At 44.3% G+C, this 27,721-nt stretch overlaps 1 protein-coding gene across 5 annotated transcripts in view; it reads right to left on the bottom strand.

Moving 5' to 3' along the window:
• Positions 1-27,721, bottom strand: part of smoc1 (SPARC related modular calcium binding 1) — a 242,888-nt gene that overhangs the window by 182,804 nt on the left and 32,363 nt on the right. For all 5 annotated transcript variants that reach the window (XM_072569186.1, XM_072569187.1, XM_072569188.1 and 2 more), the window contains exons 4-5: positions 18,082-18,181; positions 15,444-15,491 (exon numbers count right to left, since the gene is read on the bottom strand). In XM_072569186.1, the coding sequence (XP_072425287.1) occupies positions 15,444-15,491; positions 18,082-18,181 (148 nt within the window). The remainder of the gene's footprint in view (positions 1-15,443; positions 15,492-18,081; positions 18,182-27,721) is intronic.

Below are 27,721 nucleotides of genomic sequence, written 5' to 3'. Positions count from 1 at the left end.
ATGAGGAGGAATTTATTCAGCCAGAGTCAATCTGTGGAACTCATTGTCACAGAAGGCTTTGGAGGCCAAGTCATTGAAAGTATCTATGACGGAGATAGATAGGTTCTTGATTAGTTAGGGAATCAAAGGATTCTGAGAAAAGGCAAGAGAATGGGATTGAGAAGTGTATCAGCCATGTTCAAAGGTGGAGTAGACTCGATGAGCAGAATGACCTATTTCTTACCTTTATGATACTGTCTCATGATGCCTAAAATACATCTGTCTTGGGAGCAATTCTGTGCTGGCTTTTGAATTTGCACAGATTTGGGATTATCGTTATCTAACAAACCGAAACATTGTGTGAACCCACAAAAGATTCCTGGTCTGTGATCGAACCCACCAGATTCAAATGAGTCAGACAACTGTTGAGTGCTGGTACTTAAGGCACGTGTACAAGCAGACAGGGTAAACTCTGTACATGTGTAATGCCCACAGGGAGAAATAGCAGTTCGATGTAAGCTGTCCCTGTACAAGGAATGGTCCTTTCACTAAATACCAGAGGACTGCTGGAATCTGGGAATCAGACCCTTCAGGAGAGGTGGAGAGGCCAAATAAGCAAACAAATGGAAATTGATGTCTGTCTTTTCCTCTCTTCTGTTCCTGTTCCTGATTACAAAGAGGTGTCAGCTGATCAAGAGCCATCCAAAGCCCCTTCCTCCCCACACCTCAAATGAGGGCCAGTGGGGGCCATCTCTGCATTTTAATAGGCCATGGAAACTCAACAGTAGCCAAGCTGGCCTGAAGGTAATTCTTGGATGTGCTTCACCAAGTCATTGGAACTGCACTTGCTCCTGCTGTCTGCAGATGTCTCAAAAATGGCGGGGTCAACAGCCTTACCGCGAGATGGTGTGGCACAGTTAGCTTTCCTTCATCCCAAAGGGGGGGGGGGAAAGGGGGCTTCCTCAACAGAGGGGAAAGACTCAGGCCATAACGAATGGAGATAAAGCCAATTTAAATGAAATTTGAGAGTGCTATGGCTTTATCGATGGCCTACTTTCCCTTCACTTGTGGCCCTCAGTGAATCTGCTGCTTTGTAAAACTTTGGGCCTATCCAGGGGAGGCTTCTCAAGAGCTGCAGTGCAGTTGGGTCCCCTCTCCATATCTAGGGAAAGAAAGGAGGGAAAAGCCAGGCTTCCAAAGTAAGCTTAGCATTTCCTTCCTGTACCTGAAGGAGAAGATTCTAGCCTTTAATAGAGAACCGGCTAAACGGTTTATGTGCAATGGGAAGCTCAATGAAATGAGGCCAAGCCCAGCCATTGCTAGGTTAGACCATTCACAGCAGTAACCCTCAGACACGAAGGGGTCAAAGTTCAGCTTCAATCGCAGCCTTCAAAGCACTAATGTCTGGATATCAGTGCTCCCTTCAAATACCGCAGCTTCTAAGCAACCACTTAGGAAATAGGATCAGGCCATTCGGCCCCTTGAGTCAGCTTCTCGGCAACCTCATTTGAAAAGGATTAAGGATTCTTGTTCCTCACCACCTGATGCAAGGCGAGGGAATGAAAAAAAAGACAGCACTCGGTGTGCTCTGCTCAATGATAAAGGAGCTTGGTTAACAGCATGCAGCTTGTGGCGATCAGTCACGTCAGGGATTATCAGTTTAGCTCGGCACTTCCCAGCAGGCAGATGGATGAGGGCTGACACACCACTGACTGTGGGTTGACCCCAGTCAAATCCAAGAGCACAGACTTTCACAGGGAAGCACTTGAAAAGCAATCTACAAAACAGTTCCACTGTTGTTTTATTAAGGCTGTTATGCCTTAACTGAACTTAGCCTCAGAGAAAGGGGGAGTGCTGACTTTATGTGATGGTATCTCCACTGAAATCAATGGAGGGTTGTAGAGAAGCCTGCCAACTATCATCTCTTTTACTGTATCAGACGAGGTCAAAGTGACTCCAAAACATTTGTTCCCCTCAATGAGCCATGACTAGATACCTACCATTTGAGGGTCAGCTTACCCTGTGTGCTTCGTTGCACTGACTACTAGCAGGCCTGTTAGGTTTTATATTTTAATGGTTTTGTTTCAGTCGGGTTAGGCAATGGGTAGAACAAGAGTTCATCACTCACATTTTCATCTGAAGAGGTGAGAAGTGTCAACTTTAAAAAAAAGGTAGGTTGTTTAAACAACACAGCTGCAATCAGTGTAGACACTAGTGTTGACAGAATCTGATCTGGCTCATTATGAAGGCCACCAGATGTCAAGCTAACTGTTCACAATAGGCAAGTAAACACACACGGGTGAACATAATGTGCACTTATTTCTTGTAGGGAAGGGATTCGACTTTATTCCTAGTTAGCTCTTATCCAATCTGTTGCGAATTTTGTAAAAAATAATATGTTTTACTTGTGTGCTATATTTACAAGGCATAAGGGGAATCTTCCAGTGGTGTAGGCCGTGCAGAATTCAGTAACTCCTCTTTTCTTTAAGCAATATCTATTTATATATGATGCCCTGAATGAATATTCTCCTTGAAGCTAACTCCATTCAACTTTAACCTTTACTGGTGCTGACCCATCCAGATTTCTGTCGACTCTCAATGCTTGCTTCCCTTCAGGGCTCTACATGTGTAGATGAGGAGTGTTAGCAAGACCATGCTGGTCTGACACCTTGTCCTGGATGGTAGGAAGGCACAGGAGATGGAGGCCAGATCCTGCAGTATAGGAGGAGAAGCAGCCAGAGGTTACTATTCAGTGATCCCTGGTGAAGACTGGTTTGATAAAGGGGCTGCGGAATTTTTTTTTTTAAAGTTAAATTGCAGATAAATTTAGACTTTGATAGAGAAGTGGTCTCAGAATAAAAATAAATCTAATGAGAACCGGAAACTCAGTGTGGAGTGCTTATAACTTTATGTTACACAATGAAAAGTGGCTTCTACGGTAAACATGTTTCTGTCAAATCTCTCTCGTGACAGTACTTATTTTATTTTCCAACGCTTGCAGTCGGAGCTCCAAGGGCTAATTAATAAAGGAAAGATGTGAAGGAAGGAAAAGAAAGCAATCCTTCCCTCCTTCTCTTCTGCAGGTGCAGTTAGATAAAGCAGCACTGTCTCAATGATGATAGCTCCCACCACTCTACCCCCCACAAACCCAAATCCCAGTGTTTAAACTATGTGATTGTGCCTTCCCTTCTCACCAGTCCACATCCTACACATGCAGCTGGGAGGCACTCCAGCTCCCAATGATCAAAATTCAAAGCCTCCTTTTTCTGCCTTTCAGATCTGATTGACAAATTCGCTGTGAGGAGCAGAAAAAAATGTTCCAATGTGAACAATGTTGATCTTCACCCCTATTATTGCTGAATTTTCAGAGCTCTGTGCGATAGCGTTTTGAAAAGCGCACAAGAGAGAGGGGAGGTAGCGCGGGGGGTGGGTGGAAATCAACAGCGGCTTTAGAAGGCGACAGTCAATAGCAGAGTTAATTGTCTGAGGTGCACAATGCATTGATTCTTAAGACAGGACAAAGAGCCCCCTCTCTGCATTGCCTCTGTGATGTGTAATACCCAGTGTAATACTGCTCAAACAGACCATCTCAGCCTTGTCACTGCCTTGCCTCTTACTGTCCATGGCCATCATATAGGTGCAGGATTGTTGTGATAGTCCATTATATAATGAAGTTTCGATTGAGTAAATAGGCATAAACTTTCAAACTTGTTAACCAGTGGATGTCAATTTTAATTAATTTTCAAAAGAACCTTGCACATAGCAAATTATAACAGCACTGCCTGAAAGGATGGTAGAAGCAGACTAGATCATAACCCTGTCACAGAATCCCTACAGTGCGGAAGCAGGCCATTCAGCCCATCGAAACCAGACCAACCCTACAAAGAGGATCCCTCCGAGACCTACCGCCACCCAACCTATCCCTATAAAGCTGCATTTCCCATGGCTAATCCACCCAGCCTGCACATCCCTGAACACTATCGGACAATTTCCCATGGCTAATCCACCTGACCTGCACATCTTTGGACAGTGGGAGGAAACCGGAGCACCTAGAGGAAACTCCCGCAGATACGGGGAGAATGTGCAAACTTCACAAGGGAAGTCACCCGAGGGTAGAATCGAACCCAGGTCCCTGGCACTGTGTGGGAAACCTTCGAAAGGGAATTCAACCAGTGCTCATCAAGGACAAAATGCAAGGCTGAGGAGTGGGCAGGAGAGGTAGGACTATTGTCCTACACTGGCATAATGGGCTGAATGGTCTGCTTCTGTGGTGTATGATTCAATGGCTGCCATATGGGGTCTCAACACTAATTTATTCGTTTGTGAAACACAACTGATCTGAAGCAGTTAATGAGGGTGTGATGGGAAGGTGCAGCAGTAAGTGAATGTTTTGTTGCCTCCTCTCAATATCACAGTTTTAATTGTCCTGCTTTCAGGTATTTATTTGCCCATTAGATGCATTTTCTTTGTGATCGTCAGCATTTTTTTTCTTTCAAATGTTTGACGGGACATTTACCGGCTTACAACCATCATTTGAACGTTGTCTCCTTGTTACACACAACATGGAAGCAGTCTAATGGACCCAACAGCTCCATGCTGGCATTTATTCCACACATGAGCCAGAGGGCAAAAACAGTTTGGACTGGTCTAAACTGGAATTCCATATTAAGGTATATAAGATGGGTTCAGACCAGTTTTATCATTTCCAAGTTCTATTGGCTTTCCAGAAAAAGTATCAGCATTTACTTCTATATGTTTGTCCTTGTAGACTATTCTAGTCTCCTATCAATCTCTGCAGACTTGTGAATCTACCTTCCATGCTCCCCCCCCACAATGCTTCACCCTGCCAAAGGGTTTGAGACTGTATGTGTGTGTGTGTGTGTGTGTGTGTATGAGAGAGAGTGTGTGTGTGTGAGGGAGAGAGACAGTGTGTGTGTGTGCATGTGTATGTGTGTGAGAGAGACTGTGTGTGTGTGTGTGTGTGTGTATATGTCCGCGTATGTGTGAGACAGAGTTGTGAGAGAGTGTGTGTGTGAGAGAGACAGTGTGTGTGAGAGTATGAGAGAGAGTGTGTGTGTGTATGTGAGAAAGTGTGTGTAAAACAGTGTGTGAGAGAGCATGTGTGTGAGTGTGAGAGAGAACATGTGTTTATGTGTGTGCGTGAGAGTGAGAGTGTGTGTGTGCGTGTGTGTGAGAGACAGCGTGTGATTGTGCACACTTGTGTGCGTGAGAAAGAGTGAGCATGAGTGTGACTGTATGTGTGCGCGTGTGTATGTGAGTGTGTGAGATAGAAAGAGAGGGAGAGATGGCGTGTGTGTGTGTGTGAAACAGAGAGAGAGCATGTGTGTGTGTGAGTGAGAGAGAGATGGCACGCGTGCGTGTGTGTGAGAGAGAGAGAGATGGCACGCGTGCGTGTGTGTGAGAGAGAGAGAGATGGCACGCGTGCGTGTGTGTGAGAGAGACAGAGATGGCATGTGTGTGTGCACGTGTGTGTGTGAGAGAGAGATAGAGAGAGAGAGAGAGAGATGGCGTGGGTGTGTGTCCCTTCACCTCCCAAAGTTGAATCTGCTTCCATCAGGAACACGGTTTGAACAGATTTTAATCAAAGCCAAGTTAGTGTGAGTTGGTGATGCAAACAGCAGCAATGATGACATACTGAGGTTTAAGTCTTCTGTGTTTCCTTCTGCTTCCTTGCCCTGGTGACATCAAACAAGCCTTTTTGTTCCAGGAAAAGGAGAGTTTTTTTATTCATTCATGAGGGTGTCACTGCCTAGGCCAACATTTTTTGCTCACCCCAGAGGATAGTTAAGAGTCCACCACATTGCTGTGGGTCTGGAGTCACATGTAGTCTACACCAGATAAGGATGGCAGATTCCTTCCCGACAGGGGATTAGTGAATCAGATGGGTTTTCCAAACAATAGGCAATGGATTCGTGATCATCATCAGATTGTTAACTGCAGATTTGTATTGAATTCAAATTCCACCATCTGCCATGGCAGGCTTCATACCTGAGTCCCAAGACCTTTACCTGGGTCTCTGGAGTAGCAGAGTTGAAAAATGTGTTGCTGGAAAAACACAGCAGGCCAGGCAGCATCCGAGGAGCAGGAGAATCGACTTTTTGGGTATAAGCCCTTCTTCAGGATGAGACTGGTGTGCCAAGCGGGCTGAGATAAAAGGTAGGGGGGAGGGAATTTGGGGGAGGGGCGCTGGGAATACGATAGGTGGAAGGAGGAGAGGGTGAGGGTGATAGGCCGGAGAGGGGGTGGTGGCGGAGAGGTGGGGAAGAAGATTGCAGTTCAAGAGGGCGGTGCTGAATCCGAGGGTTGGGACAGAGATAAGGTGGGGGGAGGGGAAATGAGGAAGCTGGAGAAATCTGCATTCATCCCATGTGGTTGGAGGGTTCCTAGGCGGAAAAGATGAGGCACTCTTCCTCCAGGCGTCGTGTTGCCATGGTTGGCGACGGAGGAGGCCAAGGACCTGCATGTCATTGGTGGAGTGGGAGGGGGAGTTAAAGTGTTCAGCCACGGGGCGGTTGGGTTGGTTGGTGCGGGTGTCCCAGAGGTGTTCTCTGAAACGTTCCGCAAGTAGACGGCCTGTCTCCCCAATGTAGAGGAGACCACATCGGGTGCAGCGGACACAGTAAATGATGTGTGTGGAGGTGCAAGTGAATTTGCGACGGATATAGAAGGATCCACTGGGGCCTTGGAGGGATGTGAGGGCGCAAGTTTTGCACTTCTTGCGGTTGCAGGGGAAGGTGCCGGGAGTGGAGGTTAGGTTGGTGGGGGATGTGGACCTGACGAGGGAGTCGCGGAGGGAGTGGTCTCTCCTGAATGCTGATAGGGGTGGAGGGGGAAATATATCCCTGGTGGTGAGGTCTGTCTGGAGGTGGCGGAAATGACGGAGGATGATACGATGTATCCGGAGATTGGTGGGGTGGAAGGTGAGGACCAGTGGGGTTCTGTCCTGGTGGCGATTGGAGGGGCAGGGTTCAAGGGCGGAGGTGCGGGAAGTGGAGGAGATGCAGTGGAGAGCGTGTCAACCACGTCGGAGGGGAAATTGCGGTCCTTGAAGAAGGAGGCCATTTAAGTTGTTCGGTAGTGGAATTGGCCCTCCTGGGAGCAGACGCGGCAGAGGCGATGGAATTGGGAATATGGGATGGCATTTTTACAGGGGACAGGGTGGGAGGAGGTGTAATCTAGGTAGCTGTGGGAGTCGGTCGGTTTATAGTAAATGTCTGTGTTGAGTCGGTTGCCCGAGATAGAAATGGTGAGGTCTAGGAAGGGGAGGGAGGAGTCTGAGACGGTCCAGGTAAATTTGAGGTCGGGGTGGAAGGTGTTAGTAAAGTGGGTGAACTGTTCAACCTCCTCATGGGAGCACGAGGTAGCGCCAATACAATCATCGATGTAGCGGAGGAAAAGGTGGGGGGTGGTGCCAGTGTAGCTGTCTCTGGAGTAACAGTCCAATGATAATACTGCTAGGCCATCACCTTCCCTGGGTAAGCAAGTAGGATGTCCTGTACAGACCAGAGCCCCTGGAGTTCTGACTGCCCCAGCGAGCCTCAGGTTCATACAGCTACAAAGCCCTCCCACCATCGAGAACCAGCCGTGGTGTCAGCTCGATTCCTGGCAATGTAAGGTTTTTCTTGGACAGAAGAAAGCTTAGAGGAGGTCTGATACTGGTTTTCAAGATCATGAGCAGGCTGGATTGAGTAAATAAGGAGAAATTACACCCGCTTATGAAAGGATCAAGACCAAGAGAAGGGTTTCAAGTGACCGCAAAAGGGGCAAATCTGAGATGAGAAGAAACGTTTTCACTCAGCCAGTAGTCAGGGTATGGAATGAACAACCTGGAAATGTGGTGGAATTGAGGCATTCAACAGAGCACTGAATGGTTAGCTGGATAAAAATAATGTGCAAGGCTATGGAGATAAGGCAGGAGATTGGCATCAGGTCGGTTCAATTAATGGACTAGTGCAGGCACCACGGGCCAAATGGCCTCCTTCTACACAATAATACTTCTATGACCTCTATGGTTCTGTGACAGATCCTATCACAGCCTACCACGCTGTTGATTCCCCTGCCAATCATTTCCACTGCATGGGAAAAGTGTAGAGAGAGAGAGAGAGAGATGACAAACAACCTGACTTCCAAAGCAGTTGAGGTTGGCACAAGACACAGGATGAGGAGGAACCTCAGTTGTAGAGAAGCAGCAATGTGTTTTCTTAAAAATCAGGGAACAAATAACACATTCATTCAGCTATTCAGCAAGTAGAACATTGTCTCGTTGAAATCAAAATGAATCTCTTGTATTTCACATCCTGCTGCTATCTCAATCACTGGATTTGTTGCATTTATTCCAATACAACAACTACGCCAAATACTCATCAACACAAAAAACCCATTCCCTTGTCCACCTCTCAGCACGTTACTCCAAACGCACAAAGCACATTACAATAAGCAGACTCAGGGTTCTCCTTTTACAAACCATGATAAATCAGCAAGTGAGATAATAAATGAAGATAATGAGATTTAGCCTTTCATTGAAAAGCTAAGTACCAGAAGAAGGATCACTGATAAAGCTCTACATGAAAAATAAAACACCAATTAAGTTTTGCCTTGCTGGACAAGACTAAGGTATTGCTGGCTGGAAGCTAAATGTTAGCATCTGGCTGCCAGCCAGGCGTTTGCTGAGCTCAGAGTCCTGGGGATGCCTGTCAGTCATCTTCCCTTCTCCTGGCCTTGAGGGGGAAGGGTGCAGATGTGGCTGGGGGAGTGGGCAGTATTTGTAGATGTGGATGCAGATGGCACCTAAGCGCCAAAGGCCAGAGTTGCAAAGTGTTGCAATCCAGGTGGAGACAAAGCTGAGAGTGTACCTAAGTTTACAGTTCCTGTGCTGCCATGAGGTTAGGGAAATACAAAGCTGGAGATTTGAAGGGAACTCCCGGGTCCAAATAAACCCCTGTCCTCTGAAACTGCGAGGCTTTGTGCATTGGGAATGAAAGGCAAGGTTGGCAGAGGAATGGTCTGAAGTAGGGAAGAAAAGGAAATCAAACAGGTAAACACAATAAACCACAGCCTGCTAGAAAGAATTTGACAGCTGTGTTTGGAAAGTGCAATAATTATTTCAAAAGGTCACAGTGCAGCTCAAAATGGAGATAGAGGTCACAGAAAGCCATTCAGCCCATTGCTCCTACATTGATTCTTTAAAAGAACTATCTGACCCTCTCGTCACTTATATAAATGATTTGGATGTGAATGCAGGAGGTGTAGTTAGTAGGTTTGCAGATGACACCAAAATTGGAGCAGTAGTGGACAGTGAAGAAGGTTACCTCAGATTACAACAGGATCTTGATCAGATGAGCCAATTGGCAAGGAGTGGCAGATGGAGTCTAATTTCGATACATGTGAGGTGCTGCATTTTGGAACGGCAAATTAGGGCAGGATTTATACACTTTATAGTAAGGTCCTGGGGGTGTTGCTGAACAAAGAGGCCTTGGAGTACAGGGTCATTATTCCTTGAAAGTAGAGTTGCAGGTAGATAGGATAGTAAAGAAGGCATTTGTTATGTTTTCCTTTCATTGGTCAGAACATTGAGTATAGGAGTTGGAAGGAGGTCAGGCAGCATCGAAGGAGCAGGAGAATTGACGTTTCAGGCATGAGCCCTTCTTCAGGAACCTTCCTGAAGAAGGGCTGATGCCCGAAACATCGATTCTCCTGCTCCTTCGATGCTGCCTGACCTGCTGCGCTTTTCCAGCAACACATTTTCAGCTCTGATCTCCAGCATCTGCAGTCCTCACTTTCTCCTATAGGAGTTGGAAGGTCATGTTGCGGCTGTACAAGATATTGGTTGGGCCACTGTTGGAATATTATATGCAATTCTGGTCTCCTTGCTAAAGGAGGGATGTTGTGAAACTTGAAAGGTTTCAGAAAAGATGTGCAAGGATGTTGCCAGAATAGGAGGGTTTGAGCTATAGGGAGGGGCTGAACAGGCTGGGGCTGTTTTTCCTGGAGCGCCGGAGACTGAGGGGTGACCTTATAGAGGTTCATAAAATCATGAGGGGCATGGATAGGGTAAATAGACAAGGGCTTTTCTCTGGGAAGGGACAGTCTAGAACTAGAAGGCATACATTTAGGGTGAGAGGAGAAAAATTTAAAAGGGCAACATTTACACACAGTGAGTGGTGCATGTATGGAATGAACTGCCAGAGGAAGTGGTGGAGGCTGGTACAATTACAACATTTAAAAGGATCTAGATGGGTACATGAATAGGAAGGGTTTAGAGGGATATGGGTCAAGTGCTGCCAAATCGGTCAAGATTAATTTAGGATATCTGGTCAGCATGGACGAGTTGGATCAAAGGGTCTGTATCTGTGCTGTACATCTCTATGACTCTTGGTCTGCAAAACCTTTTATTTTCCCAGTGTTTATTCCAGCCCTTTTGGAAAAAAAACCATTGAATCTGATTCTGCCATCCTTTAAATAGCACATTCCAGAACATAACAACACGCTGCATATTTTTTAAAATTATTTTTTAATTCCTGACTGTGAGCACGCTGAAGAAACCTCCACTTATTTACTTCTTTGATTGCTGTTAGGAAGAGAGCGTCAGTGAAGGAAGGGTGATCTATTTCCAAGTCAGGATGGTGTGTGGCTTGGAGGGGAACTTGCAGGTGATGGTATTCCCATGTAGCTTTTGTTCATGTCCTTCAAGGAGCTAGAGGTTGTGGGCTTTGTGGGAGCTATTAGAAGGAGTCTTGGTGAGTTGCTGCAGTAAATTTTGTAGCTGATTAAAACATTGCTGCCACTGTGAATGGGTGATGAGAGAATGAGCGTTGAAGATGGTGGGACTCCAATCAAATTACCTGTTTGCATGGTGTCAAGCTTCAGAGTTGTTGGAGTTGCACTCATCCAGGCAAGTGAGAATATTCCATTGCATTCCTGACTTGAGACTTGTAGATTAGGGACTGGCTTTGGGGAGAGAGGATTTACTCGCTGCAGAATTCTGAGCCTCTGCTTTGCACCTGTAGCCATGGGCTAGGCCAGTGACTGATTCACTGACGCTAATGCCATTGAACATCAAGGGATGCCAGTTACCTTCTCTCTCGTTGGAGAGAAATACAACCACCTCTTGGTGACCATTAAGCAATAGCTGCTGGGGACTCAGTTCGCTTATGGAGACAGCATCTGACTCAGTACGGAGCTCCTCCACACTCAGAGACAGCTCAAGACACCTCACAGTCTCACTGATCAGGCAAGGTACATGAGCAGTCCATGTCCTTAAAGACAGTCTTCCGACCGCAGGGAATGAGGAAAATCGAGGGAAAGTCAATATCTGAAGTTTCCTGACATTCTCCGCCCCAGGCCTTGCTTTGGCAACGTTTTGCTTTCGTGTTTCTTTGGGAGCATGCAGAGATTTATTGACCAATGTTTTAAAATCTGGCAGTAAGTTGGAGAGAGAAATATGTCCTGTGTTACTAAAAAGGCACACTCGCTGCTGTCTGATTCTTTCTTTTTCCCCTGTGTGTTCTCTTTTTGAATGAGATGTTACTTTAGGAGCAGATGGAGATTGTCAACAGACATGTAAATGCTTGCCAGGGTAAATGCTCTTTAAAAGGGGCCCTGCACAGGGTAAAAAAGAAATACTATTTAAAGGGTGGCAGTTATAAAGGTTACTTTTAAATGGGAATCTTATATGTAATGAAAAAGGAAAACAGGGTTATGGAGAAAGGACAGGGAGGTGGGACTAACTGCTCTTCCAAACAACAGTCATCAGTATGATAGGCTGTACTCTGACCTGTAAGGTGCCAAGTCTACAATTTGCAACAAACGTGTGCAGAAGCAAAACAGTCCAAATCTGAGCATGGCAAGTGACCAATAAAATTACCCGGGGCTACAACTGCTTTGATGCATCTGCTTCCTCCTGGGTGAAGCCAGACTGTAATGAGAGGACAGAAATTAAAGTAATCACCAAAAGGGCTAGGAGAGGGGAGGTAAGGAAAATAAAATGAAAGAGAGGATTGATTAGAACGTGGAACTCTCTACCAGAAACCACTGATGAAGCAGAGTCCATCAATTCTTTGGAGCAATGGAATGGCTGCTGCTGACCAGGAAGACATCAGAAGCAGTTTTACACACACACACACACACACACACACCAGGGCCCCAGTATATCTGCCCCTGGTTGGTAACAGAAGAATGGATCTTGTTTCAAACATTTAGAGTTAATACCTCACTGATTTTAAATCCACTTCCAATGAGTTCCACAAATCAACCCTGACGGTCATTAAAATGAAGTTTAAAACCCAGATTAGACTGGATCCAGCCATTCAGGCTTTGTGAAAGGGGTTTCTACACTACCTGTTACTTAGTACATAAAAGGACACTAAATCCTAAATTTCCAACTCCCACATTGGACAATTATGTTAAATATTTTGATCAGATTTTCTTGATTTATTTTTACTAAAAAGTCTTCAAACTAAGTATAATCAACCAATGCTCCACACTGGAAGTTGAGAATTTCTAATTATATTGTTATATAACAATGTGGCTAAGGAGAATACTAAGATACAGGCCACTGGGATTGAGGTTCACAAGGAGGAGGTGTTAACAATTCTGGAAAGTGTAAAAATAGATAAGTCCTCTGGGCCGGTTGGGATTTATTCTAGGATGCTCTGGCAAGCCTGGGATGAGGTTGCAGAGCCTTTGGCTTTGATCTTTATGTCGTCATTGTTTACAGGAATAGTGCCGGAAGACTGGAGGATAGCTAGTGTTGTTCCCTTGTTCAAGAAGGGTGGTAGAGACAACCCTATAGACCAGTGAGCCTTACTTCGGTTGTGGGTAAAGTGTTGGAAAGGATTATAAAAGATAGGATTTATAACTATCTAGAAAGAAATAAGTTGATTAGGGATAGTCAACACGGTTTTGTGAAGGGTAGGTCATGCCTCACAACACTTATTGATTTCTCTGAGAAAAGTGACCAAACAAGTGGATGAGGGTAAAGCGGTTGATGAGGTGTATGTGGATTTCAGTAAGGTGTTTGATAAGGATCCCCACAATAGGCTATTGCACAAAATACGGAGGCTTGGGATTAAGGGTGATTTAGTGGTTTGGATCAGAAATTGGCTCGCTGAAAGAAGACAGAGGGTGGTGGTTGATGGGAAATGTTCATCCTGGAGTTCAGTACTGCAAGGATCTGTTTTGGGGCCACTGCTGTTTATCATTTTTATAAACGACCTGGATGAGGGTGTAGAAGAGTGGGTTAGTAAATTTGCAGACGACACTAAGGTCGGTGGAGTTGTGAATAGTGACAAAGGATGGTGTAGGTTACAGAGAGACATAGAGAAGCCGCAGAGCTGGGCTGAGAGTTGGCAAATGGAGTTTAATACAGAAAAGTGTGAGGTGATTCACTTTGGAAGGAGTAACAGGAATACAGAGTACTGGGCTAATGGTAAGATTCTTGGTAGTGTAGATGAGTAGAGGGATCTCAGTGTCCAGGTACATAGATCCTGGAAAGTTGCCACCCAGGTTGATAGTGTTTTTAAGAAGGCATGCTTTTATTGGTAGAGGGATTGAGTTTCTGAGCCATGACGTCATGTGCCAGCTATACAAAACTCTGGTGTGGCCGCACTTGGAGTATTATGTACAGTGCTGGTCACAGCATTGTAGGAAGGATGTGGAAGCTTTGGAAAGGGTTCAGAGGAGATTTACTAGAATGTTGCCTGGTATAGAGGGAAGGTCTTACAAGGAGAGGCTGAAGGGCTTGAGGCTGTTTTTGTTAGAGGGAAGAAGGTTGAAAGGTGATTTAAATGAGATAATAAGATAATTAGAGAGTTAGATAGGGTGGACAGGGAGAGCTTTTTCCTCAGATGATGATGGCTAGCATGAGAGGACTTCACTTTAAATTGAGGGGTGATGAATATAGGACAGATGTTCAAGGTAGTTTGTTTACTCAGAGAGTAATAGGGGCATGGAACGCACTGCCTGCAACAGTAGTAGACTCGCCAACTTTAAGGGCATTTAAATGGTCATTAAATAGGCATATTGATGAGAATGAAATAGTGTAGGTTAGGTGGGCTTTAGATTAGTTTCACAGGTCAGTGCAATGTTGAGGGCCGAAGGGTCTGAAGTGTGCTGTAATGTTCTATATCTTCATTATAGACTGAATTGGAAAAAGCAAATTTTACACTTGCTAAATATGAGGTAGGTTACATCAAATAACTTGCAGTTGGTAAGGGCTGTACAAACTTCAAAGTTATTCATTTGAGCTTTATTGTTAATATGTGTCAAGTCAACTTGTTTATCTTAATTCTGGCACAGAGGGTCTGAAACTGAGTGTGTACAAAAGTGGCACCCCTAATAATGAGGCACAAATCAACACAACCTCATTGTGGTTTTCTTGTTTATTCTAACCCTCAGACCATTGATGGCACTCCTCCAGTTAGAAAGGTGAGATTCTGGTCAATGTATAGATGGTGTCCTTATCAATAAGAAAGTCTGAGCTGAATTGGGTTTGGGAGATGCCCTCTATTAGTGCAGACCGGAAACAATAACGAAATTCCACAATGCCCCATCCATTCCCATTGTACTCAGTGTTGGTAACTACCTCCACCAGCCTTAATCCCAGTTCAGGTTGCACAAAGCCCTGTTCCATCTCTAGCCAAAAGAGTCAATTGGGATTGGCAATCCCAACTTTTGCCCGTTCAAGTCTGAAGTTAGCTGAGAGGCATTGTGTGCTGTGGTTCAATCGTCCTCCCTGCCCATTATCATAAGAGACCCTGCTCAATACGTTACCCACGTGGCAATGCCAAGTTTGGAAGCACACCAGAATGCAGAAGCAAGACACAAGCTCACATCCTATTCCTCCCAGCGCCATTGCGCTTGGCAGATGATCCCTACAGCACAGGGGAAAAAAAATCCACACCAGCAAAATCCTAGAATTCTGAGGAGAGCATTATATTAAATTCCAAACATTCATGGTCCCAGTGTCATCTCTATGCATAGCATGGAAGTCAATTCACTGGGAAAGAAACACAAGGACACAACGGGCAAATCACATAGGTCGGCATTACAAATTCACAACCGAGACATTTATAATTTGTACTGGGCAATTGCACACTGTGTGAAGGAGCAACCTACTGGACTATAGCCTCATGATATTCCTTACAGCAACAGGGTGGCTGCAGGTGAGGCTTAGCAACCGAGTAGATGTACAAATGTCATACACCAACAACCTGCAACCAAACCACAATACCGATGACCAATCGAGCTACCATGCAGTGCAATCTCACATTTTAAAGGTGAAGAGAAAGGGACACAATTTGCCACCATCATAATCAGTGGCATATAAAGACCTCCTCCTCCTCTCTTGCCCAATAGTCTAAAGAACCACAGTGATCACTAACATGCATTGGGAACGTGCAGAGAGGAACGAGACCGCTGGATCAAGGCAAGGAAACTCAACTCACCTTTTCTGCCGGAACTGCTGGGTCCAGAGGGTTTATCGGTTACTGAACCTTCAAAATAAAGAAGATCGCCATTTACAGACCAATCACTCACAGTATTCAATAATAAGGGCCATCAATATTGAATACAGACAGTGTTCAGAGGGAGAGAGAGTTCACACACTATCTTGGCACCTCTACGGATCAAACCATTTATGCTTTTGCTTTGAAGGGAGTGGCTAAGCATAAATATATTCTCTGGGCTCTTGAAATGAATCCACTGTTATACTTCAAGCAAATGCCGTTAAAACCATTGAGAGGAAATATTTGGTGTAAAGTTAGCTCAGGATTTGTGGGCTAAGGTCTTACAGGATAGTTCTGAGGTGGTATTCAATAAAAGATGTTCAACACGGACCGCCCTCATTCCACTGCATCAACAACAATGTGTAAATAGGGAGAGTGCCAATTGGTCACGAATGATAAATTCATCATCAGTGAAAAGCACTCATCATATACTGCAACCAGCATCTTTACTTCATATTCATCACCACTTTCCACCAGCTTAGGATCTGTCTTCTTTCTCCACACCTTCATTGATTCCTTTCTCTCCGTCCCATTGTACATCCCTCACTGAACTTCCCCTGCAGGAACACAGGCAAATATTCCATCCTAGCTTCTGTGTAAGTGGGTTTTCCCCCATGTTGTCCAGCCAGTGGCCAACAAAAGGCAAACCCAGGGAATTTCACCTCCATTCACTGTCCAATGACTGACAGAAATGAATCAGGTGGTGAAACAGAGGTTTGGGATTCAATCTAATGTCCAACCAGCCACCCATTTAAGAGAAGGATGTCTTTTTAGAGAACCGAGTTATTGTCTGAATTACTTACAGCAGCATCTGAAGAAGTGTCTTTCTTTCCTATAGACTGGTCACATTGTTTTACAAATGCAAGAGGATGTGGCTGCCAGCTCAAAACCATCATAGAATCCCTAAAGTGTGGAAGCAGGCCACTCGGCCCATCGACCCTCCAAAAAGCATCCCACCTAGACCTAACCCACCCTACCCTATCCCCGTAACCCTGCATTTCCCATGGCTAATCCAGCTATCCTGCACTTCCATAGACACTGTGGGTAATTTAGCATGGCCACTCTACCTAACCTGCACATCTTTGGATTATGGGAGGAAACTAGAGCACCAGGAGGAAACTCACACCGACAAAGGAAGGAATGTGCAGACTCCGCGCCATTCCCCTGCATACATTCTTCAACTCTTCCGGTGTCTTTCAGTTCCCACAGCCCCTCCATCTTCCTGTGGGATCTTCCTTTCGCTAAACTGACCTGGTGGACTTGTAAATTAACCACGTGCGATCACAGCAGCTGGGGGCAATGCTCCAGCATTCTTTAACGCATTCTATGAATAATATTTGAAGTGATAGGAAAGTGGCACAGGTTTTCTTTTGCAAAATGAAACAAACGCTGTGGAATGTACACTGAGGGAAGGTCGCACTCCAGATCGCAAACAGTCAACCATTCTTCAGTAACTGTTCATAAAGCTTAATGAAACAGGCTCCTCTGGGCATCCCGACTGTGGCTTTGCAAGTTGAAAAGGTGCTGAAGCAGTTTAACTGTGGAAGAAACTTGGTATTGCGGCCCCACCACCACCCCGCCAGCACCACCACCTCCCCCACCTCCCCCTATCCCCGGGTGACACATTCCAAGACCTCCCGCAGATGCCCAAAACAGCAGACAGTAGCAAATCCTAACATTTAAATGGGAAATTTACCACCCCGGTAGCCCCCTGGAATTACTTCTGAAATGTTCCACGTAATATTTTCGGGCCGTGGTAAACTGCATATAACGGAAACCAAGGAAACGGAATCCATGGATATGGGGATTCTACTGTATTCATAAAGTCACGGAATGGTTACAGCACAGGAGAAGGACATTCAGCCTCCCGTCCCTGTGCTGGCCCTCTACAAGATTAAAAATATCTCGCCAGTGCACCCAGACAAGTGAATGCTAAAATCTTTAGGCAGATGTTAAACTTGAGAGGGTTCAGAAAAGATTTACAAGGATGTTGCCAGGGTTGGAGCTACAGGGAGAGAGAGGCTGAACAGGCTGGGGCTGTTTTCCCTGGAGCGACAGAGACTGAGGGGTGACCTTATAGAGGTTTATAAAATCATGAGGGGCATGGATTGGATAAATAGACAAGGTCTTTTTACCAGGATAGTTGAGTCCAAAACTAGAGGGCATAGGTTTAAGGTGAGAGGAGAAACATTTAAAAGGGACCCTAGGGGCGATTTTTTCTGGCAGAGGGCAGTGCATGAATGGAATGAGCTGTCGGAGGAAATAGAGGTGGCGGGTACAATTAGAGCATTCAAAAGGCATCTGGCTGGGTATATGAATAGGAACGGTTTGGAGGGATATGGGCTAAATGCTGGCAAATGGGATTAGATTAGTTTATCTGGTCGGCATGGACAGGGTTGGACCGAAGGGCCTGTTTCCATGTTGTACATCTCTGTGGCTCTATAAATAGACAGACTCCAGCAAAAATGGTCTTTCTGTGTGACCCTAGAGTGAGCATGTCAGAGGTAGCACATGCAACGAAACACTTATTCTGCTTGAATAAGGGACAATTGTAAACACTGAAGTAAATGCATGGTACCTGAACACACAGGTGTTTGATTTTTAACCGAAGATCCACTCACGGGTTTCCCATCTGGAGTAACACACCAACAGTATCCTGTGAATGTGTGGCACTGCACCTGTCCGGCGAAAGGGGTTAAAACAAAGGATGATTTAGTTACTAAGCCAACATACCTGTATATTGGCCTTCATGGTGCACATAGATGGAGACAGAAGTAAGCCATTCAGTCCATTTAATCTCCTCCATCTTTCACTGAGATCATGACTGATCTGATAATCCTCAGCTCCACTTGCCTGACTTTTCCCCATAACCTTGATTAGAAATCTATCTCAGTCCTGATTTCACTTCATGACCCAGCCTCCACTGTCCCTCTATGGTAAAGCATTTGACAGATTCACTACCCTCTGAGGGAAGAAATTCTTCCACATTTCTGTCCTAAGTGGGCGACCCCTTATTCTGAGACCATGCCTCCGGGCCTAAACTCTTCCACATGAAGAAGCAACCTCTCCAAATCTTCCCTGTCCAAGTCTCCTAAGAACCCTATATGTTTCAATAAGGCTACCTCCCATTCTTCTAATGAAAACAAGCCCAACAAACTCAACCTCTCCTGATCCCTCCATACCAGAATCAACCCAGTGAACCTTCTCTGGACTGCTTCCAATGCCAGTACATGAAATAATCTTCAAATTGAAGCACAGCTCTTACCGAGTCTGACCAACTCATCCATGCTAACCAAATATCCTACCTTCATCCAGTCTCATCTGCCAGTATTTGGCCCAATCCTTCTAAACCCTTCCTATTAATATGCTCATTCAGATGCTTTTAAATATTGTCCCCATCACTTCCTCTGGTAGCTCATTCCATACACGCACCAACCCCTGTGTGAAAACGTTGCCCCTTAGGTCCCTTGTAAATTTTACCCTCTCACCTTAAACCTATCACCTCTAGTTCTGGACTCCCCTACCCTGGGGAAAAGACCTTGGCTATTCACCCTATCCATGCCACTCGTGACTTTATAAACCACTATGAGGTCATCCCTCAGCCTCCAATGCTCCAGGGAAAAATGCCCCAGCCTATTCAGCATCTCCCGCAGCTCAAGCCCTCCAACCCTGGTAACATTCTTTAAAACTTTTTCTGAACCCTTTCAAGTTTCACAACATCCTCCCTTTAGCAGGGAGACCAGAATTGAAGGCAGTATTCCAAATCGAGCCTAACCAATGTCCTGTACAGCTGAGACATGACCTCTCAACCCCTATACTCAATGCACTGACCAATAACAGCAAGCATACCAAACGCCTTCTTCACTATCCTGTTGAGCCCATCTTTGTTCTTATCCTTCTTTCTAAATCACCTCTCTCCCAGCCCAGCCTCACCCATCCCTTCCAGCACAGCCATCCTCTGAAATCTCAACATTCTTCCAATACTGGTACCTTATATATCACCGATCTCAGTGCTTCACCATGTATCTTCAGCTGTCTAAACCCCAGGCTCCAGAATCTCCTCCCAAAGCCAGTCGAAACATCTACCTCTCTGTCACCTTTTAAGAACCTCTAAAAACTGCCTTACCTTCCCTAATATCTCCTTCTAGTAGCTCAGTGTCAACTTCTGGTTCGTATGCTTGATAAGTGGCTTGGAAATTTTACAATGTTAGAAGCAATATTTCAATGCAAGTTGTTGTTGATCCATGGTCCTCTTGATAATTCTCAATTACTATTTACGCTTAACCCTCCCTTCATATAACGCCCTCAGCAAATCTGCTGCACTGCTTGCATATAGGATATTCCCAGGGTTGACATTTGTTGAAAGACATTGCTCTTAGCAAGGTTTTCTTTGGTCTGTCAATCAGCATCTTAAAGGAAAAGAAAGGCTTATGTTTTCCTGACATTAGGAACAGTTTAACAGCTAATTAAGGATTTTTGAAATTCTGTGATGTCAGAAATGCCACAGCCACTTTGTGCATAGCATGATTCCATAAACAATAATGACTGGTTTTAGCAATTTTGGTTAAGAGATACATTTCACCCAGGCACTGAGGAGAACCTCCCCAACTTCCTTTGAAAGAGATTCTGTGAAACAGAAATGAGCCACATAAATTATCCAGGACCAAGATCCATTCACCTTCATGAACCCTTCTCAGCAAATGAGAAGAGTTTATTTAAGATGCAACATTTACTGAATTACCTGGGAGCTTAAGGTGTCTGTAGTACCCGCGCTGCTTTCTCCATTGCAATGCCAGAACCAATCACTGTCGACTTGATTTCCTCACGTCACATAAATTGTTGTGATTATTTGAAGTTCTGCATTCTTGCATTTGTCCTGATTAGTGCAGGATAGAAAGCTACAACAAGGTCTCTCTTATCACAACAATATTCAAGTTCTGTACTACTGAGAAACAAAGAAGATGCAAGCTGAGAATATCGAAACTCTTGGATAGGAATTAAATCTAACCATATATTTTATTTTAATATAAATGCTTGAAGAAAAAGAGACTTACAAAGAAGAATATGTTATTATGGGATAATAATAGAAGACTTCTTAAATTCTTACTTCATATCATTTCCACAGTGGAAAGTGATATGAAGTTAAAAATTAATGAAGAGCATCATAGAAGTTAAGATAGTCAAATTTCCAGGACCTGATAGTTTCTGCTCCTGGTTGTAAAATGGATAGATATGGAAACTGCTGACATAGTGGTCATAATTTCCCATGGATTTGGGAACTGTACAGCTGAAAAAGACAAATTTCAAATGTTACTCTACTATTCAAAAACAGGTGACAATGTCAGTTCAAGATCAATTGTCAGGAAGCTACTAGAAACAAACATTAGAGGCAGAAAGCTGGATTCCATGCTGATAATGAGCTCATTATACACCAACATGTCAACATGCTTTAATTTTTCAGATGAAGACCCTTGAATTAGAATGAGGTGGGAATTCCATCCATCTCCAGAATGGCTTCTCAGCTCACAGAGTGACGGGCCAATCGGAAGTCAGCCATTCTGCGTTACCAGCAGGAACGGTGGCCACTGCTAGTTTTGCAGGAGGAAAGGTAGCCATGGACGCTCGCAAACTCGGGGATCTCGCTGGGGTTGGGATAGCAGGCTCCAGAAAGTAAGGAGGAAGGAGCAGAGCAAGGTGAGGTGGGTGTAGAAGGTAGGCAAGGGGCTGTGTTAGGTATCTGTGGCCTGGAAGGAGATGCCCACACCCTCCACTTTCACTAGCTAGCAGTTAGCAGATCAAACCTACCAAGCTGCATAACTGGAGTGGACCTCTCCTGCCACCCATTAAATCAGAGAAAGGGTATTAATTGCTTACTTAAGAGCCTGACTTGGGTTATCAAGGAGACCATCCAAACCCTCCTCATTTGCCCACAATATTCAGACAGGGGCATTAACATGCTCCCTCCTAATGCTGTAGCCCCCTAATTTACGGAATTAGATGTTTGCATTCTTGCCTGTAAAGACTAGTCATAGAGTCATTGAGATGTATGGCATGTAAACAGACCCTTCGGTCCAACTCGTCCATGCCAACCAGATATCCCAACCCAATCTAGTCCCACCTGCCAGCACCTGGCCCATATCCCTCCAAACCCTTCCTATTCATGTACCCATCCTTAAATGTTGCAATTGTACCAGCCTCCACCACATCCTCTGGCGGCTCATTCCATATACGTACCACCCTCTGCGTGAAAAAGTTGCCCCTTAGGTCTCTTTTATATCTTTCTCCTCTCACCCTAAACCTATGCCCTCTAGTTCTGGACTCCCTGACCCCAGGGAAAAGACTTTGTCTATTTATCCTATCCATGCCCCTCATAATTTTGTAAACCTCTATAAAGTAACCCCCTCAGCCTCCGACGCTCCAGGGAAAACTGCCCTAGCCTGTTCAGCCTCTCCCTATAGCTCAAATCCTCCAACCCTGGCAATATCCTTGTAAATCTTTTCTGAACCCTTTCAAGTTTCACAACATCTTTTTGATAGAAAGGAGACCAGAATTGCACGCAATATTCCAACAGTGGCCTAACCAATGTCCTGTACAGCCGCAACATGACCTCCCAACTCCTGTACTCAGTACTCTGACCAATAAAGGAAAGCATACCAAATGCCTTCTTCACTTATCCTATCTACCTGTGACTCCACTTTCAAGGAGCTATGAACCTGCACTCCAAGGTGTCTTTGTTCAGCAACACTCCCTAGGACCTTACCATTAAGTGTATAAGTCCGGCTAAGATTTGCTTTCCCAAAATGCAGCACCTCGCATTTATCTGAATTAAACTCCATCTGCCACTTCTCAGCCCATTGGCCCATCTGGACAAGATCCTGTTGTAATCTGATATAACCCTCTTCGTTGTCCACTACACCTCCAATTTTGGTGTCATCTGCAAACTTACTAACTGTACCTCTTATGCCTGCATCCAAATCATTACTTTGGTCAAATATTGAGAACCATAGAGTCAGTATGAAGTTGTGACAGAAAGGTCAAGCCCGACTAATTTTCAGGATTGGATATCTAGGTAATGTTGATGCGGGTTTCCATGGTTTACCTTCTTGAGGTTTATAAAATTGAGAGGCTTACATAAGGTGAATAGCCAAGGTCTTTTTCTCAGGGTGGGGGAGTCCAAAACTAGAGGGTGTAGGTTTAATGTGAGACAGGAAAGATCTAGATGGGGCAACGTTATCACGCAGAAGATGGTACGTGTATGAAATGAGTTGCCAGAGGCAGTTGGTGAAGGCTGCTACAATTACAATATTTAAAAGGCATCTGGATGGGTATATAAATAGGAGGGTTTCGAGGGATATGGGCCAAATGTTGGCAAATGGGACTAGCTTGATTTAGGATTTCTGGTTGGCAGGGACAAATAGGACCAAAGGTCTGTTTCCTTGCTGTACAGCTCTATGACTGTATGAACATGCACAAGTTGAACATAACTTTGTGATCGGGGTCAGAAATTGAATGGGAATGAGAGACTGAGTGTTCTCTTGTCAGCAGGATATGACAAGGTGCAGTCTCAGCCTTCACCAGCTATATGAATGACTGGATGAAACGACAGAGAGCTATATGTCTGAGAGTGCACACAGCACTGAATTGGGCGGGGGGGGGGGGGGACAGTCAGTTTTGTGAATGGGTGCTGGAGGTTGGAGAGGGACTGAAACAGAGACAGTGAGGAGATCGATGTCAGGGGAGGTGCAATGCTCCAGGTGCGTGAAAGAAAAATCTGAACATGTGCTAAATGATGAGTCATGACACAGACATGCAAAGGAGCAATGGAAATTAGACATTTAATGAAACAAGTATTAAAAGCGCTTTCACAGAGAAGCTAAAGGCAAAGGGACGTTGGCCTTTGTTTGAAAGAGTTTTGAATTCCAAGCGTCTTGAAGTTCTATAGTTTTGAGCATCAGGAATAATCATGTCTTTTGGCGGTGTACAGCAGGGATTCACCAGAATGACAACAAAACTGAAAGAAATGAAAATGGAAATGCTAGGAATACTCCACACGTCTAGCAGCATCGACAGAAGGATAAACAGTGTTAACGTATCAAATCGAATATGACTTTTCTTCAGAACTGAAAGAAGGGGAAACATGTTGGGTTTTATGGTGAACTAAAGAAGGAAGTACAATCAGGAAACAATAAGCAACTCACAGGAAAATTGAGCCTAATGAATAACTGAGCACCAAGTAAGTTCAGAACTAATAGAAACAGCCATAAATTACTACACACCGAGTTTAAAACAAAATGGACAGCATACAGGAATAGAATTAGCAGAAAGTGATTTTGGTCAAGAGTTGAAGTAGCTGCATCCTTTGCAATGAAGAAGTGGTTCAAATTGGAAATAAAGGAATTAAGATATCCAGTGGTTAGGACACTGACCTTTGCCTCGATAACCTGGAACCATTTAAGCCAAGTCTAGTACATGAAGTGGACTGGGGTAACGTTAATGCAATTTCTAGAGAATAGAGAGAAGCTGGAGTCAGATGTAATAGTATTACAAGTGGGTAAAGGTAACAACAAAGACATATAATGGCCAGTGGTGTTGAAAAGGTTTAAAGGGATATGGGCCAAACTCAGGCAAATAGGACGAGTTTAGTTTGGAAACTTGGTCAGCATGGACGAGTTGGACCGAAGGATCTATTTCCATGCTGTAAGACTCTATTAATCTATGACGTGATAATGGCCTGTTAGGGGCAATAAGTTACATTGGTGTTGTAGTGGCTACGTTTCAGCTGGAATTGATTCATGCTGACACTGAAGTAGAGCTCCATTCTCAGACATGAACATGATTCCTCAACATTTACTGCAGAATCTCTGCTTGTATACTGAAAAACAAAGGTTGTTATGCATCACCAGGAGAATCTACTTCCACAGAAGGCATGTAGGATCCTTATATGACATTGGTTAGAGTGCATTTGGAATACGGTGTATAACTTTGTTAACAATACAAATAGTTAAAGCATGTTCAGGTTGTAAAGGATTAAAATATGAAAGTACCTTTCATAAACCTGGTTACTATCCCCTCAAATAAAGGCTTCAGGGGTCCTCTAACTGAGGAAGTTCAAAGAGGAAACGGAGTACAATAGCATAGATACAGAGGAGTTCCTTTTCTCTCAAAGACAAGCAAAAAAAACTTAAAATGAAAGTTGGGCTACTTCAGGGTGAAATCACACACAAAGGGTTGCAGGTGGTTTGGAACTTTCCCCCTCAACTGCTGTCTTAATTGGAATTTTCAAGACTGGGCCTTTCCAATAAGCATGGCTATCAAAGGATCAGAGTCTAAAGAACAGCATTGGGGTCCAGATCAGCCGATGAATGGCAAAATAGGCTTGAGGGACTGAATGGCCTACTCTTCTTCCAAAAATTTTAAACTCACGGTCTCCATTCGTATGGGGAGTAGGCCATTTGGCCCCTCTAGACTTATTCCACCGTTCAGCAGAATCGTGGTTGATCTGGCTGTGGGATCAACTCCACTTTCATGCCCTTCCCCAGACTCTACTTGTATTCAGTACTGCATAAACCTAAAGGTTTATAGTCTGAGGGTGAAGAGTCAACAGTCTCATTAAGCTATATGAAGTATAAGAAGGTTTAAATATGACACGAGCTGAGAGTATTTCTTCAGATTACAAGAACCCAATTTAAATTTTAAAACAAAGAACTACGATGTACCCTAGTGAACGAGGTCAAATCCATTAGATGCTGGGCCGGGAGTTTGACTAAATTACTTACAGTGTGGAAACAGGCCCTTCAGCCCAACAAGTCCACACCGACCTGCCAAAGAGCAACCCCCCCCCCAGACCCATTCCCCTACACCTAATACTACAGGCAATTTAGCACGGCCAATTCACCTAACCTGCAAATTTTTGGACTGTGGGAGGAAACTGGAGCACCCAGAGAAAACCCACGCAGACACTGGGAGAATGTGCAAACGCCACACAGTTGCCTGAGGTGGGAATTGAACCCAAATCTCTGGCACCGTGAAGAAGCAGTGCTAACCACTGTGCCACTGGGCCGCCCACTGTACAAGAATGCTGGGTCACAGTTGGCTAAGTGTTTTCCCTACAGATACTGAATCAACTCACTCTCACTCACACGATCGGGCCAAGGTTGGGTTTTTTTCTGAATATCACAATGGAGCAGTCAAGAGGACATTTTATAGTTTGAAAGGCTGCCGTAAGAATGCTGTCATTTCTCAGGAGCATAAAATGAAAATATACAAGTCTCACTAGGATTTGAATAAATATGAAAATGTTAGCTAGACATGGCAGCTAATTACTCTGAGAATTTGAAGTATCCAGTTTCACAATCTTGGATAAATATTGGCAATGATAGCAATCTTCACTAATAAAGAGCGAATCAGACCAATGCCATTGTAAAATCATCTCTTAAGTTACTCTGATGCAGTGGTCAACGTATATTTCTGTTACAGTTGATCGAACGTACAAAGCTGGAAAGTTTCAAGAGGAAAAGAATCCACTAAAATACGAGTGCATTTGATATAATTTTTTGAGGCTTTATTATTGTCTTGGGACTAAAGTGAAACAGAACCCATTTTCTTCAAGATCAGCACAGCACCTTCTCCAGAGGTCTCCCAAGAAAATAAGACTGATATTGAGACCCATGCCCTACCTCACCAGCTCAGACTTGATTTGAGCCTAATTTGACAAGGAGGGCCAAGATTTTACAATTCACAACAGTGCAGAAATAGGCTATTTAGGTAATGATGTCTGCTCCAGCTTTTTGCCCCACATGAACTGTCTTTTCCAACCTTACTCATCTATTCATTTTCTTTCAATATTTGTTTTTCAAGTAGATGTTCAGTCCCCTTTTGAAATGATTTCAAGACTCTGATTTAACAATGGCTTGTGTCAGAGAATTCCAACCTTCCGAGGGACCTGTTTTGGGGCCTCGGCTTGAATCCTTCCTCTGATTGTCTTAAATTATTGCCTGTTCGTTACTGTCACGTTGAGAAAAGGAAGTAAACTACCAGAAATTACTTCATTGCATATTTCAAAATCCTTTAGCCTTCAACTTCAAGTGAAAATAGCTTTCACTTCTCAAGCTCCTCTTCAAAATCAGAACTTCCTCCTCTTCATAGCTAACACCCCAGTGAATGTACACGCCCCGTCTCCATTACACTTTGCCCTTTCCATAATAAGATAGCTGAGACGACACATGGAAGAACAATCACATTTTCAGGCCATGTACAGTTTAATATTACCCTTTTCCATTCTGTGCCTTGGTTTACAAAATTAAGGATTCCAAGCTAATTACCAAACACGTCTGCAATGGTAACAGCTTAAAGTTGCTATGATCTTCCCCATAGTTAGCTGAATGGTGCATATATCCTGCCAACAAGGAAAGGCAATGGGAAGTTTTCAAACTGACAAACAATGCGGTGAAGAGAGGTTTGGTAATGCTTTATGGTGAATGCTGAAATGTTCAGATGTAAACAGTTGTCATTTATATCTGGTTAAATAGCAAAGACCTCACTATGGCAGCTCAGCCACAATGCACAACCTTGCTACCTAATCAAATCCTTTCAGCCAGCTTCATAACATGGTAAGGAATCCTACCTCAGGACATGGAAACAGCCCAGTGTCCTGTGTCTGGACCAAGGTCAATGTGGTTTGCTCATTCCTTCCCAAATATAAACTCATTCTTTCCATGCTATAGTGTGATGGAGTAGACAGCAATGTACTTTTTAAACACTAATAGCTCTGTTGACACAGAGCTGAAGCCTCACAGCCCTTGTCAATATGCCATGCTTACAACAGCAATGCATTCCTTACAAAATAAACTGCAGTTCACCCTATGGCCTTTGCCTTCGAACATGCTTGCAGCAACTTCAATTAAACATCCTGTTGACAAACAATTTTTGGACCCTGAGCCCTATACTGATTGTGACTCCTCCAAACTAAGCAGACAATTTTAAGGCAATTGCGATTGAGCAGAAACAGAGTATCAGTGCCTTCTGCCTAGTTTCATGTCGTACAGGCAAATCATTTGGAGTGCCATTAAACTCACTGAGGAATTGCAGCATAAGCAAAATGCAGCATGCCTGGGAAACAGAGACTCATCCAGTGCACAGGCGTCATTCCAGGACAGCCAAAGGAACCTGCAAAAGAAGCTTCATGGGACACCAAATGCATAGTCAGCTAAACGAGCCAG

This window comes from Chiloscyllium punctatum, chromosome 4, assembly GCF_047496795.1.
Source record: "Chiloscyllium punctatum isolate Juve2018m chromosome 4, sChiPun1.3, whole genome shotgun sequence".
NCBI classification, from domain to species: Eukaryota; Metazoa; Chordata; class Chondrichthyes; order Orectolobiformes; family Hemiscylliidae; genus Chiloscyllium; species Chiloscyllium punctatum.
The sequence above is the reverse complement of the archived record's forward strand: the minus strand, read 5'-3'. Positions and strand labels throughout refer to the sequence as shown.